At 43.0% G+C, this 18,239-nt stretch overlaps 4 protein-coding genes across 4 annotated transcripts; 1 reads left to right on the top strand and 3 right to left on the bottom strand.

Annotated features, from left to right (window-relative positions):
* Positions 1–2,979: 2,979 nt before the first annotated feature.
* LOC135624629 (U-box domain-containing protein 4-like) lies at positions 2,980–4,493 on the bottom strand. The gene is made up of 2 exons (XM_065128452.1): positions 3,378–4,493; positions 2,980–3,251 (listed from the first exon to the last, which is right to left on the bottom strand). Exons 1-2 carry the CDS (start codon positions 4,386–4,388, stop codon positions 3,192–3,194), a joined length of 1,071 nt encoding a protein of 356 aa, XP_064984524.1. The 5' UTR covers positions 4,389–4,493; the 3' UTR covers positions 2,980–3,191.
* A 2,814-nt stretch (positions 4,494–7,307) lies between these two features.
* On the bottom strand, positions 7,308–8,721 carry LOC104000723 (probable carboxylesterase 17). Its single transcript, XM_009422835.3, has one exon. It carries the CDS (start codon positions 8,455–8,457, stop codon positions 7,432–7,434), a length of 1,026 nt encoding a protein of 341 aa, XP_009421110.2. The 5' UTR covers positions 8,458–8,721; the 3' UTR covers positions 7,308–7,431.
* Positions 8,722–11,266: 2,545 nt separating this feature from the next.
* Positions 11,267–13,222, top strand: LOC135625456 (uncharacterized). Its single transcript, XM_065130308.1, has 5 exons — positions 11,267–11,571; positions 11,653–11,753; positions 11,844–12,015; positions 12,085–12,207; positions 12,299–13,222. The coding sequence occupies exons 1-5, from the start codon at positions 11,380–11,382 to the stop codon at positions 12,956–12,958; spliced, it is 1,248 nt and encodes a 415-aa protein (XP_064986380.1). The 5' UTR covers positions 11,267–11,379; the 3' UTR covers positions 12,959–13,222.
* A 161-nt stretch (positions 13,223–13,383) lies between these two features.
* Positions 13,384–16,809, bottom strand: LOC135625457 (homologous-pairing protein 2 homolog). The gene is made up of 6 exons (XM_065130309.1): positions 16,686–16,809; positions 16,570–16,595; positions 14,325–14,592; positions 14,063–14,133; positions 13,782–13,970; positions 13,384–13,693 (listed from the first exon to the last, which is right to left on the bottom strand). The coding sequence occupies exons 1-6, from the start codon at positions 16,711–16,713 to the stop codon at positions 13,595–13,597; spliced, it is 681 nt and encodes a 226-aa protein (XP_064986381.1). The 5' UTR covers positions 16,714–16,809; the 3' UTR covers positions 13,384–13,594.
* Positions 16,810–18,239: the final 1,430 nt, after the last annotated feature.

Below are 18,239 nucleotides of genomic sequence, written 5' to 3'. Positions count from 1 at the left end.
AGTAGCTGTTTCGTGATCCATGTGGTGCTCTCAAATGGCGGAGCTTTCTTTTGGTTGGAGGAAGCTCCTGCAGCTCGAACAGTAGCAATCCGATGGCCGGTGCAGTGGAGCAACGCAAGGCAGAGTTGGCTCGGTGCTGAAGAAAGTGAGAGCGATACTGACATGCGAAGCATGAACACGAGATCCAACATGGAGGCTGCGAACACCGGAAAGCGAAATGAAGAGAAAGCGCAGTTTACCATTTCTATTGTGATAATAATAATAATTATATATATATAATTATTATATATATATATATATAATTATATATATATATATATATATATATATATATATATATATATATATATATATATATATATATATATATAGAGAGAGAGAGAGAGAGAGAGAATTAGGAGTGAGAAGATATTTACTGCTTTAGTGGTAACCAAGAGATCATGTATCATGAATGATTGGTATGGCTAAAAGGTGGTGGAGACGAATGCGCAAGCAAATCGGCTTTCAAAGGATATGTCTGCTTCAATGGAGGCATGACAGATCCAGTGGAGAACATGACACAAGACTTGGATTTTTCCTGTTCAGAGTTCTGAGGATGGAGAACGAATGGAAGGATTTACTTTTTTGCTCAGCTTTTTGTGTCTTTTTGCAACCGCCAAAGTCGATCCACTTTGTGTCTTGGAGAAGAAAAGGTGCAAAACCATGTAGCTCTCTCTCTCTCTCTCTGCGTGTTTCTGCAGAGAACAGCTGCTGATCGTGTTTTGATGGTTGAATCTCTCCATCATGCAGGCTAAGGAAATGAACCATTGGGATGTTTGACATTGTTCATGGGAAAGTGTTTTCTGGACTGTTGTCTTGGATTCCTCGTGTTTCTTGTGAATGTTGATTTTGTCTTGTTTGAGAATAAATACACTTAACCCATTTGTTCTTTGACCTAATTTCATGTTGTTTATCTGTGATTAGCTCAAGAGTTTATCTGTGCTTCTCCTTCTTTCATTTACATTGAAAAGAAGAACAAAAAGGGAAAAGGAATTAGACAAAAGACAGAAACAAAACAAAAGTACAAAAACTAATAAAGTAGCAACATGAATGCCCGAGTTGGATCAACCTTTTATTCTTTGTTCGTGTGTCACATAAACCAAAGTTTGTTTCACGTCCTCCTTTAAAGTTTGACGAGTCTTTTCAAAGCAGGAAAGGACGCATTAATGGATCTTTATTTTCTTGTTCAGATTCAACTGTTCCAATGTATAGCAGCTTAGTGGCTTTGCCATGGGGTTGACTTGACTTTCATGGTCCGAGTACCAGACTTTGTCGAGAAAAAGTCTCATTGTACTGTGTAATTTTTTGATGAAAATATTGACCATAAAATCATGTTGGCTTAAGTTAGATTACCAATACAAGGATAAAAATAATAATTAATTTAGCTAATAAAGAAGGTTTTGATTATTTATAGTTTAAATTATATCTTCATCATTTATTTTTTATAAAAAATATAAAAAATTATGAATCTCACTTCATTTAGCTTTACATTAGATGACTATCAATTATTAATTCTATATTAAATTTATTGCTTAGGTATAAATGTGACTGTGTTAAAGGATTTCATCGTCAATATCTAAATCCATCCAACGTGGTTCGAACCCAAAAGCACAAGAATATCTAAGATGACGATTATAGGTGATTTTGAGATAGCTCCGAGATGACTCCGTAATGATTTAAATATGACTTAAGGTTGAAGTGTCGCTCTCTTGATGCACTATTTATACTATGACAATGAAATTTTTTGACTCGATTCTTTTAATGCTCAAGTTAATAATTAAGATATGTAATGAATAAAAATTTTTTTTAGGAAGAAAACCTCCGACATAATGTCAAGGGTTAACTTTTATATATGATCTCGAAAGGAATAATTTGTAATTATTTTAATATTTTTTTTTGATATTTTATGCATGCAGACGATAAGAGAAAGATAACCTTACATGATGATCGTTATCGACAAAGATAGATCGATGAAATATACCTTAGATTTTTTAATGATAATTTTTACGTAACGATTAGACGTTTAATAGGACATGCTGTAGTGATGATTAATATTTTTAATAATGATGATTAATTATTATTATTTTTTTTATCATATTGTTTAATAGAACATGCTGTCGTGAGAAGAGTTTATGAGTCGTCGAATTAAAAGCCGAAACCTGTAAACGAAGGATGCGACTCACTTGTCATGTCGTAGTATCAATATCAACCTAATAATGGCACCACCACATCCAAACATTAGCCTTCAAGTTTGTGACGACGGAGGGTGCAATGAATGAGGATAAGAGGACACCATGAGCGACTTTTGCGTTCCCATAACCGGGAGAGGGATGTAAGTAAGGAAGGCCTCATGCATGACTCGAGCCGCGTTATGGGGATGTCTCCATTTGCCATCCCGCCGCAATCCGATGCGTTATTGATTTCCTTTTCACAGAGATGCCGAGCACATCACGTAAACTATTTTATTTCATTTAATGGACGAAAGGGGACAGCTCGAGAACAAGAAGGAAGGATAGGAACATCCATATTTCAAACATCGAAATCGAATCGAATCAAATTCAAGATCATACGATTTGATTCAGATTTATAGATATTAAGAATTAGAATGCACATCATCATAATGTGAAATCGAACGTAACTTATAAAATCTGATATAAGTTTAATGAATGAATTAATCTTAATTTAATCCTCTAACAAAATTACCACATCAAAACGGCGGTAAGAGCGAGTGCGGCGGAACGAGTCTTTCCTTGGCGCGGGCGACTCGTCGCCAACCTCGACGAAACGGATAAGGCATTGCCGTGTGTCCGTACTTGAGGTACAGGTTCGGAGGACGCGATCCGCAGGACCATCACATGCTCCCATCATCATCCCCTTCCATCCATCTCTTCCTCCTCCCTACTTCACATCCTCATGCACTCGCCACGCCATAAATTAGCATACACGAATCACCCACGGCTTCACTGTTTTTTTTTTTTCTTTTTATTTTTACCATCTCAAAAATACACACCCAAAAAAAACAATCGCATTATGTTAAAAGAAAAAAGCTTCTTTTTCCATTTTCCATTGGCTTAGGAAAATTCACAGTCACTCGCGGTCACATATCTTACATCGAGGGTCACCGGCTCTGGAATCGCGCCACGTGTCCAGTTCTACCGGTGTGAGTTGCCGGTCGTCCTCGGTTGCCGCAGTAGCTCGAGCAGCGATTCCGCCTGGTTTTGGTTTGAGCGTTTAAATTTGGATTAAAAGAGGAGTTAGGGGAAGGAAATAATTACAGGAAAAAAAAGAAGATCGATATAAGTAAGAGGTGGGGTTGTCGTCGGCGAGGTGAGGTTTACCTTCTCCTTGGCCTTCTTGGTGCCGGACTGGGAGAGGTCGACGAGAGGGGGGATGGCGCCCTCGTGGGCGACCATCTTGCGGTAGACGGCGCTATCCTTGCAGATCTCGAGGAGGGAGCGGACGGCCGTCTCCTTCTGCCGCGGGGTGCCCCTCTCCACCATCTCCACCAGAACCGGGATGCCGTCCTCGTCCACCGCCGCCGCCCGCCCCTCCGCCACCTCCACCACCGCGTGCAGCACGTACGCGGCCTTGTCCACCATGCCGGACTCCGGGTCGGCCATCAGGTCCAGGAGCGGCCGCACGATTCCGGCCTCGACGGCCCGGGCCTTGTTCTCGCGGGAGGCGAGCAGGGTGAAGAGGGCGGTGGCGGCGTCCTTCTTCCCGCGGGGGCCGCCAAACTCGAGGAGGGCCACCAGGGGAGGGATGGCGCCGGAGCGGCCGATGGCAGCCCGGAGGTCGTCGAGCTGGGCGAGGCGGAGGAGGGCGCAGGCGGCGTTCTCCCGGGCAGCGGGGGTGCCGGTTCGTAGGATGCGGATGAGCGGTCGGATGGCGCCGGCGGCCGCGATCGGGGCTTTGTTCTCGTCGCATAGGGAGAGGTTCAGGATGGCGGTGACGCCGTGCTCCTGCAGCTGGGGGTCCGGGTGGGAGAGCAGCGCGACGAGGGGCCCGACGGCGCCGGCAGCCGCGATGCGCAGCCGGTTCTCCGAGCTGTGCTTCGCGAGGAGGCGGAGCTCCATGGCGGCGCGGCGCTGCGACTCCACGGTGACGGAAGGGGACTCGATTTCAGAGATGAGCCCGCGCACCACCTCGTCCGAGTAATCAGCGGCGCAGGAGATGAGAAGCCGGTGGAGTCCGCCGCCAGAGGAAGAAGTCGACGAGGTGGGCGATCCGGAGGAGGGAAACTCGCCGGAATGGTCGCTGTTGCAGTCGCTGAAGGCGCCGGAGGAGTCGCCGCTGTCGCTGTAGCTCCGCCCCATGTACCGATAGCTCGACGGGCTCTCCGCCTCCATCCGACCTCGACCAAATCCGCTCGAAGAACAGTACAAACAAAGTAACCTTCGTTGGTGGCGGACGACGCTTTGCCCTCGCCGCTCGCAAGTGGGGAAGGCGGACCGGAGGGAGGTAATAAAGGGTAGGGGGTCACGTGATCGTCACGTGAGACGACCGCGACCGTACCAAGCCGAGCAATCTCAGTGGCGCCGGCGCACGTGGGGGAAGGCCCGACGCGTGTGGCGTTGGTCTGCGGTTACTGGTAAGGAGAGAAGACAGCCAACGGCACAGCACCGGTCGGAAGACCCCACGCCGCCCTCTTCCTCTTGCCTTGTGGCTGCTAACAGCAGCTACAGATTCTGGCACTCATTTATTCCCACTATTCATTTTAGGGGTTAGAAACAGCTCGGTATTATCTTACTAGGAAAGAAGAGAGACAATGCACGTCACTCTCATTGGTGGCTGAGTCAAAAGAGAAGCACCAAAGCATGCAGCATCGGCGAAGTCCATCGTACGCATTCTTCACTCGCGCTTTTCCGGAGTCTTCCATGGATAAAAGGGGGTTTCTGTGGCCTCCCATCTTACTTTTAAAGTTGGGAGTGGTTCCATATCTCACTAGATAAACTCATGTCATCATACTTGGGAGGTGATTGGTGCTTGCATTTGCCGAGAACAAGCTCGCGGACCTTTCTTCCAGTTACTATTGGAAGAGGTATTGGTCAGATTCGTCGCTCGTTGGTAAATGAATCAAAAAGTCACCTGCGGAAATGGCACGAGTTGCAGATGATATAAATTGGATCTCAAGACAATCGATGGAAAGATTCCTAAGCCTCACTCGGTGGATGCAGTTCAAAGACTCCTTTTGAAAGGGAAGGGAAGCTACGGGGAAGACTCTTCCTCGTGCATTAAGTTTTACTCATTAATTTCGGTGAGTCATTTTCCAGATACACTGTAATTTATCCGAGAAGCTTTCTTGAGGAGTGGCATACTTCCGTCGCAGGGCGTCGGGTTTAGGCTTCGAAGATGGACATGTCTTTTAGTGGTGTCGGTAGCGGCGCCAAGAAGCTTAGTGTAGGGACTCTTTAATTGCAGGACGCCATGGGTCCTTGAGCTCATGTGCTTGCTGCGGTAGAAGCATAGGCACAGTGAGACAGACTGAGCTGTAGCAATTGCTTCGCTTGTGGTGATCTGACATCTTTTTTTTGCGAGTCTCTTGATTAGATCATTGTTACTTGTACATAGAATTCCTTATACTGTGGAGAGAATCTTCAAAACAGGGAGAAACCATCAAGTCTGATGCATGCGAGAAATAAGTTGTGATGCAGACACATCAATCTCTGGTTCGGTGGGGGGCCATTGCTATTGATCGCAGCATTTGGCAGGTCAACGGATGATGCGAGTCTGTTCCTGCAATTTAATGCACATGAAGGTGGAGGGCATTGCATGTGCATCATTCACCGTACGCATCTTCTGTTCCAAAGTTACAAGCCGCCATTCCTGGTTCTTCTTGTGTTGTTCTTCTTGTCACTTTGTGAGACACTGCCAATGTGAGGAATTAAAGACGATGGAACCCCATCCACAGTATCATTACTCTCCACAAAAAAGGAATAGCTGAATCGGTGGGGGCTTACTTGCCACATCCCTCTCCTGGTACACCACTCATCACTCATAGCTATCCTCTCTTTGTGGCACTCTGCTTTGCTAGTCCACAAGTGATGCTGAGTAACTATCATGATGGATACTGATGATGACCATTTAACATTATGGCAGAGTTCTTCAGGTAATTCATGTACTGCCCTTTCTTTAGGAATCCACTCTGTTAATATTTAGACTGCAATGAGCTTAACAAATTAGGAGGACATGATTCACCTATCGGCAGGTTCGATCCATACATTAAAAAGATTAGATTTTTGGATTGAATTAGTGTTCAGATTGATATATGATAACTCTGACTGGTTTGATTCAAACTCGTCGAACAAATGAACACATCCTGGTTTGATTCACTCTGGTTTCAGGGAGGATGACAAATGCTACCAAAAGTAAGATTGAACACATGCCAATCGTCACCTTTGATCTGCTTGGCCGGAAACAGCGGTAAATGCCAATTTAAAGCCATAGCTTCAAAATAATTTCAAAAATAATATGAAAGAATTTATTCTCTATTTAATTAGATAAGATTATGTGATAGATTGTGTTAGATTATGTGACTCTATTTAATTAGGTAAGATATATTATAGATATGATTGAATTTTGATTATGGTTATTGGTCAATACAAAAAAATTCAAGTAAGATTCCTTAGAGGATAATGATCTTGAGAGGAACTATTCTAATAACTTATCATAGACCCTCTGTTCTCACACAGAATCTCTAAAAGTTAAAAAGACGTATATTAACGCAGTTAAGAGATTAAGATTTTTCTTTCAATTTTTTTAAATTATAAATCTAAGTGGTTCTGTGAAAAGATAAAAAAAAGGAGAATGATCTAGTTCTCTTTGCAGATTGATATCTCAGATCTAATCGATGGTGCTCTTATAGATCAAATAATATGATTATAGATTTTATACTAACAAATTATTAACGTTTCATAACCATACATCGTCAGAATCTATATAAAGAGAGATGTAGGAATCGACCGAAGTCGTGAGTTCAAAAGTCTTTCGAGATCCGATCGTGAGGTCTCTCACATACAGACAGCAAACCGTGTCCTGTAGAATTCAAAGGCACTTTTGAGCTTCGAGGAAAAGAAGATCTTAAAAGTAGATTCTCAGCAAACGTATCTTTTAGAACACCCATGAGCTAGCAAGCTGTGGGAAACTTTGTTTTGGGTGCAGAGTACTCTGTCATGGATTCCAGTGTAATGGATCCCATGTTGCATCACATGAACCAGCCCATAACTTGGAATCCAAGACGTTCATGTCATCAAACGAAACAAAGAGGAGAAGTTGAAGTTGGTTTGTGGAAGCACATATGTATTTCTTTGTACAAGCAACCCTTACTAACTCGATCTTGCGTGTGTTCCTAATGTACGTACTCCATTGGCTACCGAGAGAACATCTCTACCTTTACCTGTTGTTGATGAAGGCCCTAATATGTGTTAGCATCTCACTGGTCCGGGCGTCAGATGTATGGTGATTGTGGAGCACTTGGAAGGCATGCCCAACTCCAGCAAAGATTGCCTGTTCGACACTCTTGCCTGCGCTGCTCATGGCCTCGCAGAGCTCCAAGTTCCTGTCCCTTAGTATGTCCAACTCCGAGACGCATACTAGCAGAGGAGGAAGCCTCAAGTCCTCCAGCTTCGGGGAGCTCTTGGCCAGGGGGTTGCACCAGGGGTGGTCCCGATCGGTGCCCGGCGGCAACGCCATCCTCCAGTAGCAATCCGACGTCGTCAAGCTAAGCGCTGATCTCGAAGATTGCATCGTGTTCTTCTCCGACGAGGTCCGAGCCACCCCACCGAAGAAAGGCTGGATCAGGATCACTCCCCTGAGGCAGGCCGGCACGCCGAGCGATCCCAGCTGCACGGCCACGTTGTAGGCTATGGCCGCGCCGGCGCTGTCTCCGCCGAGGAACACACGAGCGAAGTCGCAGCGGGCACGCCACCATCCGAGCTCGTCCGGACCTCGATGGCTCGCCTGCTGCCTCACCCATCTCATCACCGCGAGGCCATCCTCGTAGGCCGCGGGCAGGCGGTGCTCCGGGGCGAGACGGTAGTTCACCGAGAGGACCACGCAACTCGCCTGCGAGGCCAAACGGGCCAGGAACTCATGGTAGCATCTCCATGAAGCGGAGCCGACGCAGAACCCGCCGCCATGGAAGTACACGAGCAAGGGCAGCTTCTGCTTCCGGAGCTCAGGCACGTAGAACCGGGCCCAGAGGCCGGCGGAGTGGCCGACGGCCACGTCCTTGCTGACCACGTCAGGCTCAGGGGCCCACGTGCATGGAACCTCGACGACAGCGGGCAGGCGTTCGACATGGCCATCTCTGTAGACTTTGATGAGCCCCTCGATCTCTTCGATCACAGGGCCAATGTCTTCTTCCCTAGGATGGAAGTTTCTCCTCCGGTCACCGATCAGTTGGGGAAGGGCTCCCATCCTTCTCCTCCCGGTAAGAAGAGTGGCAAGCACAGGAAGCTACAAAGCAATAGGGATGACCTCCTCTCTCCCTGTCGAACCTGCTAATCTCATCTCCATTGCCGAGACCACCTTATACGAGTGAAATTAAGGATCTCGTTCCCATGGTGTGGTCAGAAGGGAGAGGGAATGTTCTTATCGAGTGCAAGCAAGAGGTGTCATTCCTGCCTTGCGTGTGACAAGTGCCACATTACGTATACATTCTGTACTCCGGTGAATGCAGCATGGCAGATCGATGCATCCGAAAGAGGCTGGATTCATTGTTTACCTTCCAAAGTCCTGAGTGGCTTAATCATCTACCATTACACAACAAGTGGGAGTGACTGTGTTGGTGGTGGCAGTCTCCAATACCCTCTCTTGTGGCCAAAACTCATGCTCCCTGGCCTAACCCAAAGCCCTAAAGGACTCAAAACTCATCAATTGGCTTTTCTTAGGAGGAAGATAAATAATATATTAATGGCCTAACTTGGAGTTGACGTCTCCCTAACTTCTCCGGAACAAAGAGTAGTATCATATTAGCCTAATCCAATTGAAGAGTGTGCAGGGGGCCAATTGGCAGCTTAGGAATGAGAGGTGATGGTGCATCGACATGATTGGGATTTCTTTAATAAACTAAAGTAATCAGTGCACTAAGAGCAGTACATTCATGGGTGGTAAGTGGAGGAGGCTGCAAACTCAACAGTCCATATCAAAAACATGCATGGGGAGGGAGATACGAACACTAGAAGATTAAAACAATTAATAGGATAATAATTTAAAAATATATTAAAAATTAATGTAAGGTTAATGAGGTTCGATAGTTTATTATCTACATTTATATAAAAATTATATGAAATCAATTATAAAATGCTTGAGTTATGCTCACTTAAATATAATCTTTTTATATGGTGCTGGCATCTTCTCTCGCCCACTTTAATAATTTTAGAAAGTATTCATCATTTCTTGTTCTTCATCATCAAAGTCTAAAGATATATAAAATTTTTATAAAAAAACTAAACCTTAATCCTATGCATAGTAAAAAAAGAATTGAGCTTTTCTTATCTTAATCTTCTTGGAAGATGATGAAAAGTTCAAAAAATAACTGAAAAATAAAAGAAAGAGTCGTGGGTTATTAACTGGGTACGAAGGATAAGTTCAAAATAGAGTAGAAGTAGAAGTGTATAAGAGTTAATCTTTAGGTCTAGGGTTTAATTTTATTAGGTCTTATTTTAAATTTTTATTTTATTTTCTTCTCTTACTAATATAATTTTAATAGTATAGCAACTTAAGTCTAATTTGATTTGACAAAGATGATATTTTTTATCTAAACTCAGTCCCTCAATCTTAATTATGTATCACAACATTTTTAATATAACACTTGTATTTGATTTTTATCTCCATTTAATTTTTTATTATTTCATCCATGTCAAAGTAGTTTATTATCTTCCATATACATGATGTATAAAACTCAAACTTTCTTACTTTAATAAGGTCAAACTCATTTAAGTCCTGAGATTCACTTAAGGTCAATTACAATTCAACCATCACTTTTTGTTACTAAATATGTATGCTTCTTATCATAACTTAATTTCAAGTCCGTTAATATAGTTAAGCTTGTTGCATCGAATGATTGTATCTTTTTACTATAAAATATATTTAAAATAAATATCAATATTTATGCATACCCAACTAACATTTTCGTAGAACATTATAAATATTTTTTTAAAAAAAATATGTATTTCAACTTTAAAAGTAAAAAAAAAGTATATCATTTTTTATATTTATGAAACATAGACATCATATCATTAAATAAGGATAATATATTTATATTATTTATGCTTCTTAGTATATTAATTGTAATTCAATAGGTATGAGCCTCATGATAAAATGTTTATAAAAGAACTAATTTTTAATTTTTTTATGAATCACAAAAATAAAAACCTAAAATATATGGGATGTTTGTAGGATTCCATATCTTTTAAGATGACATGATCCATATGAAAGTGAAGAATATTATTTATAATTCATAATTCAAAGAATCTTCTCTAATAATACGATGACAACAACAGTGAAGAAGAGTAAAATAAACCCAAACATGTCAGGAGACAAAACAAGGATTAACAGCCAAAGTTTCACTTGCAAGAGAGTGCAATCACCACTGTTTCCTATCTGTCCTATATCTCCTCATCCGACCAGCTTTCTGCAATTGGAAGCAACCGCAGGTTAGATGTTCTTAATAGAGAGACGAAGAACACTGCACTATGACTTGTCAACATTTCAGCTCTGCCTGCTTTTGGTTTCTGATGAAGTGCAAGCTTGGCCATGTTGACGTTTTCGAAAGCAACAGAAACTTTTAGGTGAGTCTCTTGATAATGAGTTCTTAGCTAACTGATGCGATACACGAAACCAACGACGAACGTACAGGAGGATAAGAATCCATGGCGACCATCTCAGGTTAACGATCCATCCAAAACTCTGTAAGACGGTATCGCTTACTTGTTGGCTTCACGGTAACAGCTGGTAGAATGAACTAAAGAAGCTAGAATTCAATTGATCGATGCTCAAAATCATGCTGAGCTTGGAAGTTATACAGACCACTGTGCGATGACTTGATCAACAGACTACGCTCGGATCATACTTAAACTCAAAAGCTTCTGTCAACATGAGTAATTGACTCGGTCAGCCTCTCAAAGAGATGGGTTATCTTCGCGAAGTTTCCCGCCGCAATAGTTCAAAGCCTTGGCCTCGAAGCAATGGAAAACCCCCGCCCCTTACACACCACCACCGTCGTCTCTCCCGCTACGTGAAACGGCCCACTGCTACGCCATATATATAGTGAGACGCGCTCGAGGAGGACACATGGTAGAAGAAGAGCGTGGGAGAAGTTAGGAGAGGGAATAGGAGATGGGACGGAAGCTGGACGTTCTGCTGGGGAGGAGGAGTTCGAGGCAGATGCCCATGCTGAAGTCCCTGTTGAGCCTCACCATCTGCCGCCTCGCCGTGCTCCGCAACCGCCGCCAGGCCCGATGCGACCAGGCACGGGAAGACGTTGCTCAGCTCCTCCAGCTCGGCCATGTCGACAGCGCCCTCCTCCGCGTACGTGACCAAACATCTCATTCGCCAGACACCCATTCACCGCGATTGCTTCGTATGTGATGCTGACGTCCTCCTCCTCAGGTGGAGTATGTGATCAAGGAGCAGAACATGTTGGACGCGTTCGCCATGGTAGAACACTACTGTCATCTTCTGGGTGAGAGGGCCGTCTTCCTGGATCACAGGTCACTACGCTTCTCCTCCGTGTTTGTCTTGGGTTGTCACGGAACCAACTCTTGCCCTGGTTGATCAAACCGTATTCTTCTCCGACGCAGGGAGTGCCCGGAGGAGCTGCGGGAGGCGATCGCGAGCCTGATCTTTGCCGCGTCGAGATGCGCGGAGTTACCGGAGCTGCACGAGGTCCGAGGCATCTTTTCCTCCAAATATGGGAAGGAATTCGTGTGTGCCGCTCTCGAGCTGCGTAACGACTGTCGTGTCAATGCCAAGGTTGTATAGGGTTATGTTTAGCTCTCATTGAAAAAGGGCCCTCACTGATCTTGGATCTTCTTCGTGCAGATGATTCAGAAGCTGTCGACCGCGCAGCCAAGCCTGGAGATCAGACAGAGGGTGACGAAGGAGATCGCCGCCGAGAAAGGCCACAAACTGGGATGTTATGATCCCTCTTCTGATGTTGCAGAGGTCAGTATATTATACCGAATCTATCTCGCTTCTCAAGCGGCTGTTCCAATCGAAGCAAACTGAAGAAGGATATATGACCTCTATGATTCAGGGAGAGCCCGTCGTGAAACCACCGGTGGATTTCATTCAGGATCAGTTCTTACCAGATGAGAATCTTTGGCCGAGGAGCCACAGCCATCAGAAGTATAACGATGCGGCTGGGGCAGCACAGGCGGCTTTTGAATCAGCTGCCTATGCTGCGGCAGCTGCAAGGGCTGCAGTGGAGCTTTGCCGATCGGAGTCCCAAGGAAAAGGCTCCGGTGACGAGAACAAAGCTGGTAGCCACAAGACAAGTGCGATCAAGGAAGCTAAGACGGCCAAAGCAGAGACTTCTGCGGGCGCTTACGGTTCAGATGCAGAAGAGGGGAAAAAAGCAAAACAGAAAGATTTGCTTCGAGAAGAAAGATACAGGGAGAAGTGCATCAAGCAGCAGCAAAGGAGGCTATCTTCTTCGAGCTCTGACTCCAGTGATGAGGAAGATAATATGAGTTGGAATGCGCAACACTCAGCAGGAATCAATATAAAGAATATTTTGTTTGATGAAAGTGGTCATGAGATAGGCAGGAACGAGACAGGGAGACGCGGGAGTTTAGCAAGAAGAACATTATATGTTGTTGGCAACGAACAGCCGAGTCTCCGAGGGAACAATGGACACGAAGGCTCAGAACAGAGGCAGTTCGCTGCATCTTTAGAAGACAAGCACGGAGAATAATACGACTTGCTTCCTCCTGCCTACCGCAGAGGAAAAGAAATAAGGTCCGATGAAAAGAACATCAATTCATTGCATGAAGAGACAAACAAGGTGGGACTCAGATCGGGAACCTTGGGCAATATTGCAATGTATAATAATGCAGAGAATGCATACCTGGATTCTGTAGAATTGCGCCGACTGCATTAGAGTTCAGGAAAGAAACCCATCTCAGTGAGGACAAGATGACTTTAGGGGGCAAACAATAAACTCTTTTCCTTGTTTAGACGAATTGAAACATGCAAAATGAGATTTTGGCTGTCTCAGTGTCAGAGTTAAGAGTGGGGTGTGGTATTGAACTTGTGCTCATGTTTGTCATTGCAACCAAAAAGAAGTTGGTCCTGTAGGTCCTACAATAAAAATCTAACAGAAGACAAGAAGACGACCAATGTTAGTAATTTCTTTTGCTGATATAATGGCTACTCATAAGAAGTTTCTATGACAAGATCAACATCATTTGGGCTGCTACCAAAATTAGCAACGGCAAAAGAAGACAACATCAAAGAACTTCTTAACTCTTCTCTTAAGAGTGTCTAAACCTTTTAAAGATCGTATGTATATGAATAACATAGCATCATTCATAGAAACAGGTAGGTGATATCAACGGGCTGTTTTTCTTCTCTTACCAGGATTAATCAGTTCACTGCAAGATTGCAGACTCACTCCAACATCTTCATCATACTCCAGACCAAGTTCCTCCTGTAAAAGTATGAGCAAGGGTTTCAATGGAGAAGCAGAACAGTAAATTTCAGATATAACCAAGAAGATGAGCTCAAAATAAGAAAACCTTAAATTCTTTCAGGTCCTTAGGTGAGTTCTCAGTTATAGCATCCCATAACTCTTTAAATATCCTCTTACGCTTTCTCCACTGATTGATCTTCTCAGCATAGGTTTCTTCAATCACCTTTTTGTCTTCTGCCTTTACCAAAACAACCCCACTGCGCAATGTACTCAGTTTTTCTTCCATTTCCTCGACCTAGACAATGAAATTGTTTCCGATTAACTTATATTTGGATATTTCAGTTTACCAGAAAGGAACACCTTAACTAGAATGTCAATCTGATTTACCTCGCCGATTAGCTTAGCCTCCTTATCTTGTATTTCTTCCAATGTCAAATTCGAATGAAGAACTCGAATTTCTGCAAACAGAATGTACATATTTCAACTTCAGAAGAAAATCGACGCTTGCCCTCTTTTATGAGACCATAATGGATGAGAATAAATATGACGTGTTTGACAAGGGTGAGATGGTTGATAACCCTATTAACACATTCGAATATGATGTTTCCAAGCCATAGTATCATGGCTTTATGAGGGAATAGTAGAATACCGGCCTCCACCTCGCTTATAGTTTTCTTTTGTGCTCCGAGTTCATCCTGTAATTTGCTATTGTCCTTCTTCATCTGATCCAGCTCTTGGTTATTTGGTATCTTGAAGTGATCCTGACGAGCAAGGTAGATCTTCTGTTTGCCATACTCTTTATACGAAATTTGTCCATTTTCCGCTAGTGTGTCCAGTGCTTTCTGGACAGCAGTTTTTTTCAGATTATATTTCTGCAGGGCGTCAGCAACATTCTGAGAGTTCAATGGCCTATTTTGCTGGCAAAAAAGAAAATATTATTAGTCAAAAATACATAAAAGATTACAGAACCATCACTTATAATCAGTTTTCCAGCATGAAAAGGTACAGATAATATTTATTTCCTTTTAGTGTACATGTACCAAAAGGTAGATGGCCAGATAATTGTTCTAGAATGGAGGCTATGGGAAGAGGTTGATTATGTTTCCTTATTGTAGCTTTCTGCTTTCTAAAAACAGTTCCTTTATCTAATTAAAAACAAAAACAAAAAAGTCATGCAAAACAGTGGGTTTGGGAAAACAGACTTCCAAATTGTACACATTAACTTTTGGCCACTTCAAGATAGGCATGATCCATTCTTAGAGAACATCTTGACCTCACTTCTCAATACTGCATTCATAGTCATTTTCTTGTAATCTCTATCCTGGATGTTATGAGATCACAACCTTTCCTTACACAAACAACCATTCAACTGTTATTATCGAAACTATAAAAGAATTCCGGAGTGATGTTTGATATGCAGACATTTCTAAGGATGCAAATGCCATTTTTTGATGTTTCGACTTTCTAGTCATATTTGGACATGAGAGCCAACAAATTATTGCAGAAGATCATATATCACCCTTCCTAGCATTTATGCTATGTTGTTTTGTAGCATTTCTAATTTATCATGCCTTTTCCTGATGCAATTCTGTAATAATCTATATTAAGCAAGTTTCCAAGAAAGATTTTCATCGATAATGATAGTGCATCTTATCTTCTTCGAGGAGATATATGAATGATCACAAGATGGCCCTGTTAAGTGGGTTACAATACATAATATATATTTGAAAACATAAAAGCGCATAACACCCTCCTAGGGAACCAAACTTTCAGCTGTATGAGAAAACCCAAGCTTACTATTAGCACCAACAAATCACCAAATTTCAATGTGAAATTTATGAAAATACTAGAAAATAAACATAGATAAATAAAAACATGCGAGAACTATTTAAAATGATACCTCTAGAACAACCTCTGGCTCTTTCTTTCAGAACTATTTGATACACACCTTTTTGAAACACTCCAGTACAGAAGTTCAAAAACTTCATAAGAGACCCCGCATTTATGACCGCTATTGTATTTGGCACTATTACTTGAAAATCTGCTTAAGCTCTTGAAAACGCTGCTAAGTCATAATGATTGCACGAGACCCTAGCTCAATGTCTAATTGTGCATCTGCGTTTACGTAATGCCCTTAATCTTCTAGACGCGAAAAATAGTGGCAATCCTATACATGAACCACATGGTTACCTTTTAAAAAGATCCTTCTCTGACAAATACAACCAAGCAGACATAGACGGTGATTCTTTTACAAACCAGTGATTCATATTGTGCTGAAGCAACAATTTCTTAACTTGATAACTACATTTTGGTATACTGGGATGTGACAAGGCAAATTGAAGCCAACCAAAGACTTCTTTTTTTTTGTTGGATTTGTAGCAGAAACACAGTTGGTTTTTACCAAGCACTGCAAATGAAAATAAGGATAAGTAAACTGCAACCCTCGTTTAGACAATTCCGCTCGAGAGTAAATGAGTAAGACAAGTGAAACAAGAAATGACAAAATATTGGTGCAAATCACAACGTCCAGAGAAAAGCTACCACGAAATCAGGAGCATAGGGTTGCAATAAAAGTAAATCGACTTGTGGTGTCGAGTAGCAGATGCTGAAGCTGGATTGTGGATAAGAACTTAGGCCAAAATATAGTGAATTGCTCATCTTAACTTTACGATGCATCAAATTAGCAGAAACATTAAACACTTCACGTGTACTTAAGCGGTAAGAAGAAGATTGACCGATTAGGGCCAAACCCATAGTCGACGACATGGAAGAAAAGCGAATAAGAAAGGTAAATTTTTACTCAAATATCCACGCCTTCACATCATCCAATCAACATAAGAATAAAAGAAGAGTGGGATTTCCGAATGTGGATTTTGATGGAAGCTTTCGCTCACCTCATTGACGAAGCCAAGAACGATGCCTGCAAAAATATACGATCGCTCGGTTACGAAGGGGAGGATGTTTATGCGAATCAATTCGCACGATAAGAGAAGCGACGAGGATCGAGTACCTTCGACGCTATCGGATTTAGGCGGCATCTTCTTCCTCCCGTTCCTTCCTCGTACCGCCCCTCTCTCTCTCTCTCTGTTTCAATTCCCTCCAAAAGGTCATGGGCCGGTGATATGGCACATTAATGTCATGGAGGCCCAAATTAGGGTTTGGCGGATGCGAGACACCTAATTATAAAACAATATTTCGTGAGAAACGCCACTTCAAAGTCTTTATTAACTAACTTAACTGTCAATTATCGAGTATGTAACTTGAGACATAATGAGTGTGACATACAATAATATATTTGTATCTCCAAACACCAATCGTCACCTAACCAACAACTAACTGTACCTATGAATTGGTAACTAAACACCAGTAAACAAACTCTGGTTGGTCACTATCAAAACCCAACAACAGTACAGGAAGCAACAATCGAGTGAAATTTCCTCTCATTTAATTTTCTGGATAGCACAGTTCCGATTCCAACTAATGGCAGATCGCACTGGTGAAGAAGACGAGACGGGTGGGTGGCTCTCGACCTACCTACCAGAAAATTACCAGTGCAAGAGAAGCTGATGCACTTTGGAAGGAGTCGAATACCGCCAACACTCGCGCCGTATGAGTTTCTCGTGCGTTAGGCGCTACCAAATTGTTCTGTTCCTCGTCTTCTCTGTTTCCGAACCAACAAGAAGAAAGATGTGAACCATACATATCTCGTCGTCGGAGTTCCTTAGCCCCTGCAGGGTTTCTACACCTAAGAAGATTAGGATTGGAAACTGGTAATAATGTCCACAGTTTGTGCCGTAAATCGTGCATGTAAAAGCTCTAAAGCTAATCGGATTTCGTCGTTCGATGATTCAGCAATTAGTCAACTCTTACATGGCAAAACTTAGAACACAAAGGCAAGGATGAATTTTGGAGTATGGATTAGGGTAAAAATTCCACCTGTTTTTGTGGACTGGTAAAATCCATATGGACACAATTGTGCTCGCAGCAATGTTAGATCCGTATGTTTTAATCGTGTACGCCAGACTTTAGGAATGATTCACGTTATACATACATTTAGTGTCTTTTCGGCCTTAGTTCATGTCAAACCTCACCGCATTAAAAGCAATTATTTTTAGTGTTTTGTGCAGAAATTGTGTTTTATATTGACCTGCCACACGAATGTTTTTTGAAGGATTCTAATGATTCTATTGTTATAAGCCATAGGACACTGAGCCGCAGTGGAAGTTTGATGTAGCGACACCCTCCATGGCGCAGTCAGTGCTCGGAATGCGGCGACGACGACGACCGTGGCATCACTCGGCTTCCGTCGTTTCAGTGTCTTCGTTCGCCTGCTCACACGACCTTTTCTTCGACTAGTCGACAGGCCAAGTTATCGTAGCAGCGACTCCCTGGTCCAACGTTTTGGCCTCGTATTGGGGTGGTTGGCCGCTTTCAGTTTACCCTCTGTTTCCACCGCAGGCTAAAAGTAATGAGCTGCGTGGACTTTTCGACCTCAAAGGGTCCCATTCCTTCCCCACCCCACTCATCCCCTTCCTTGGTCGGATGGCTATAAAAGGCCATCCTT

This window comes from Musa acuminata, chromosome BXJ2-10 (assembly GCF_036884655.1).
Source record: "Musa acuminata AAA Group cultivar baxijiao chromosome BXJ2-10, Cavendish_Baxijiao_AAA, whole genome shotgun sequence".
In the NCBI taxonomy this organism is placed as follows: domain Eukaryota; kingdom Viridiplantae; phylum Streptophyta; class Magnoliopsida; order Zingiberales; family Musaceae; genus Musa; species Musa acuminata.
The sequence above is the reverse complement of the archived record's forward strand: the minus strand, read 5'-3'. Positions and strand labels throughout refer to the sequence as shown.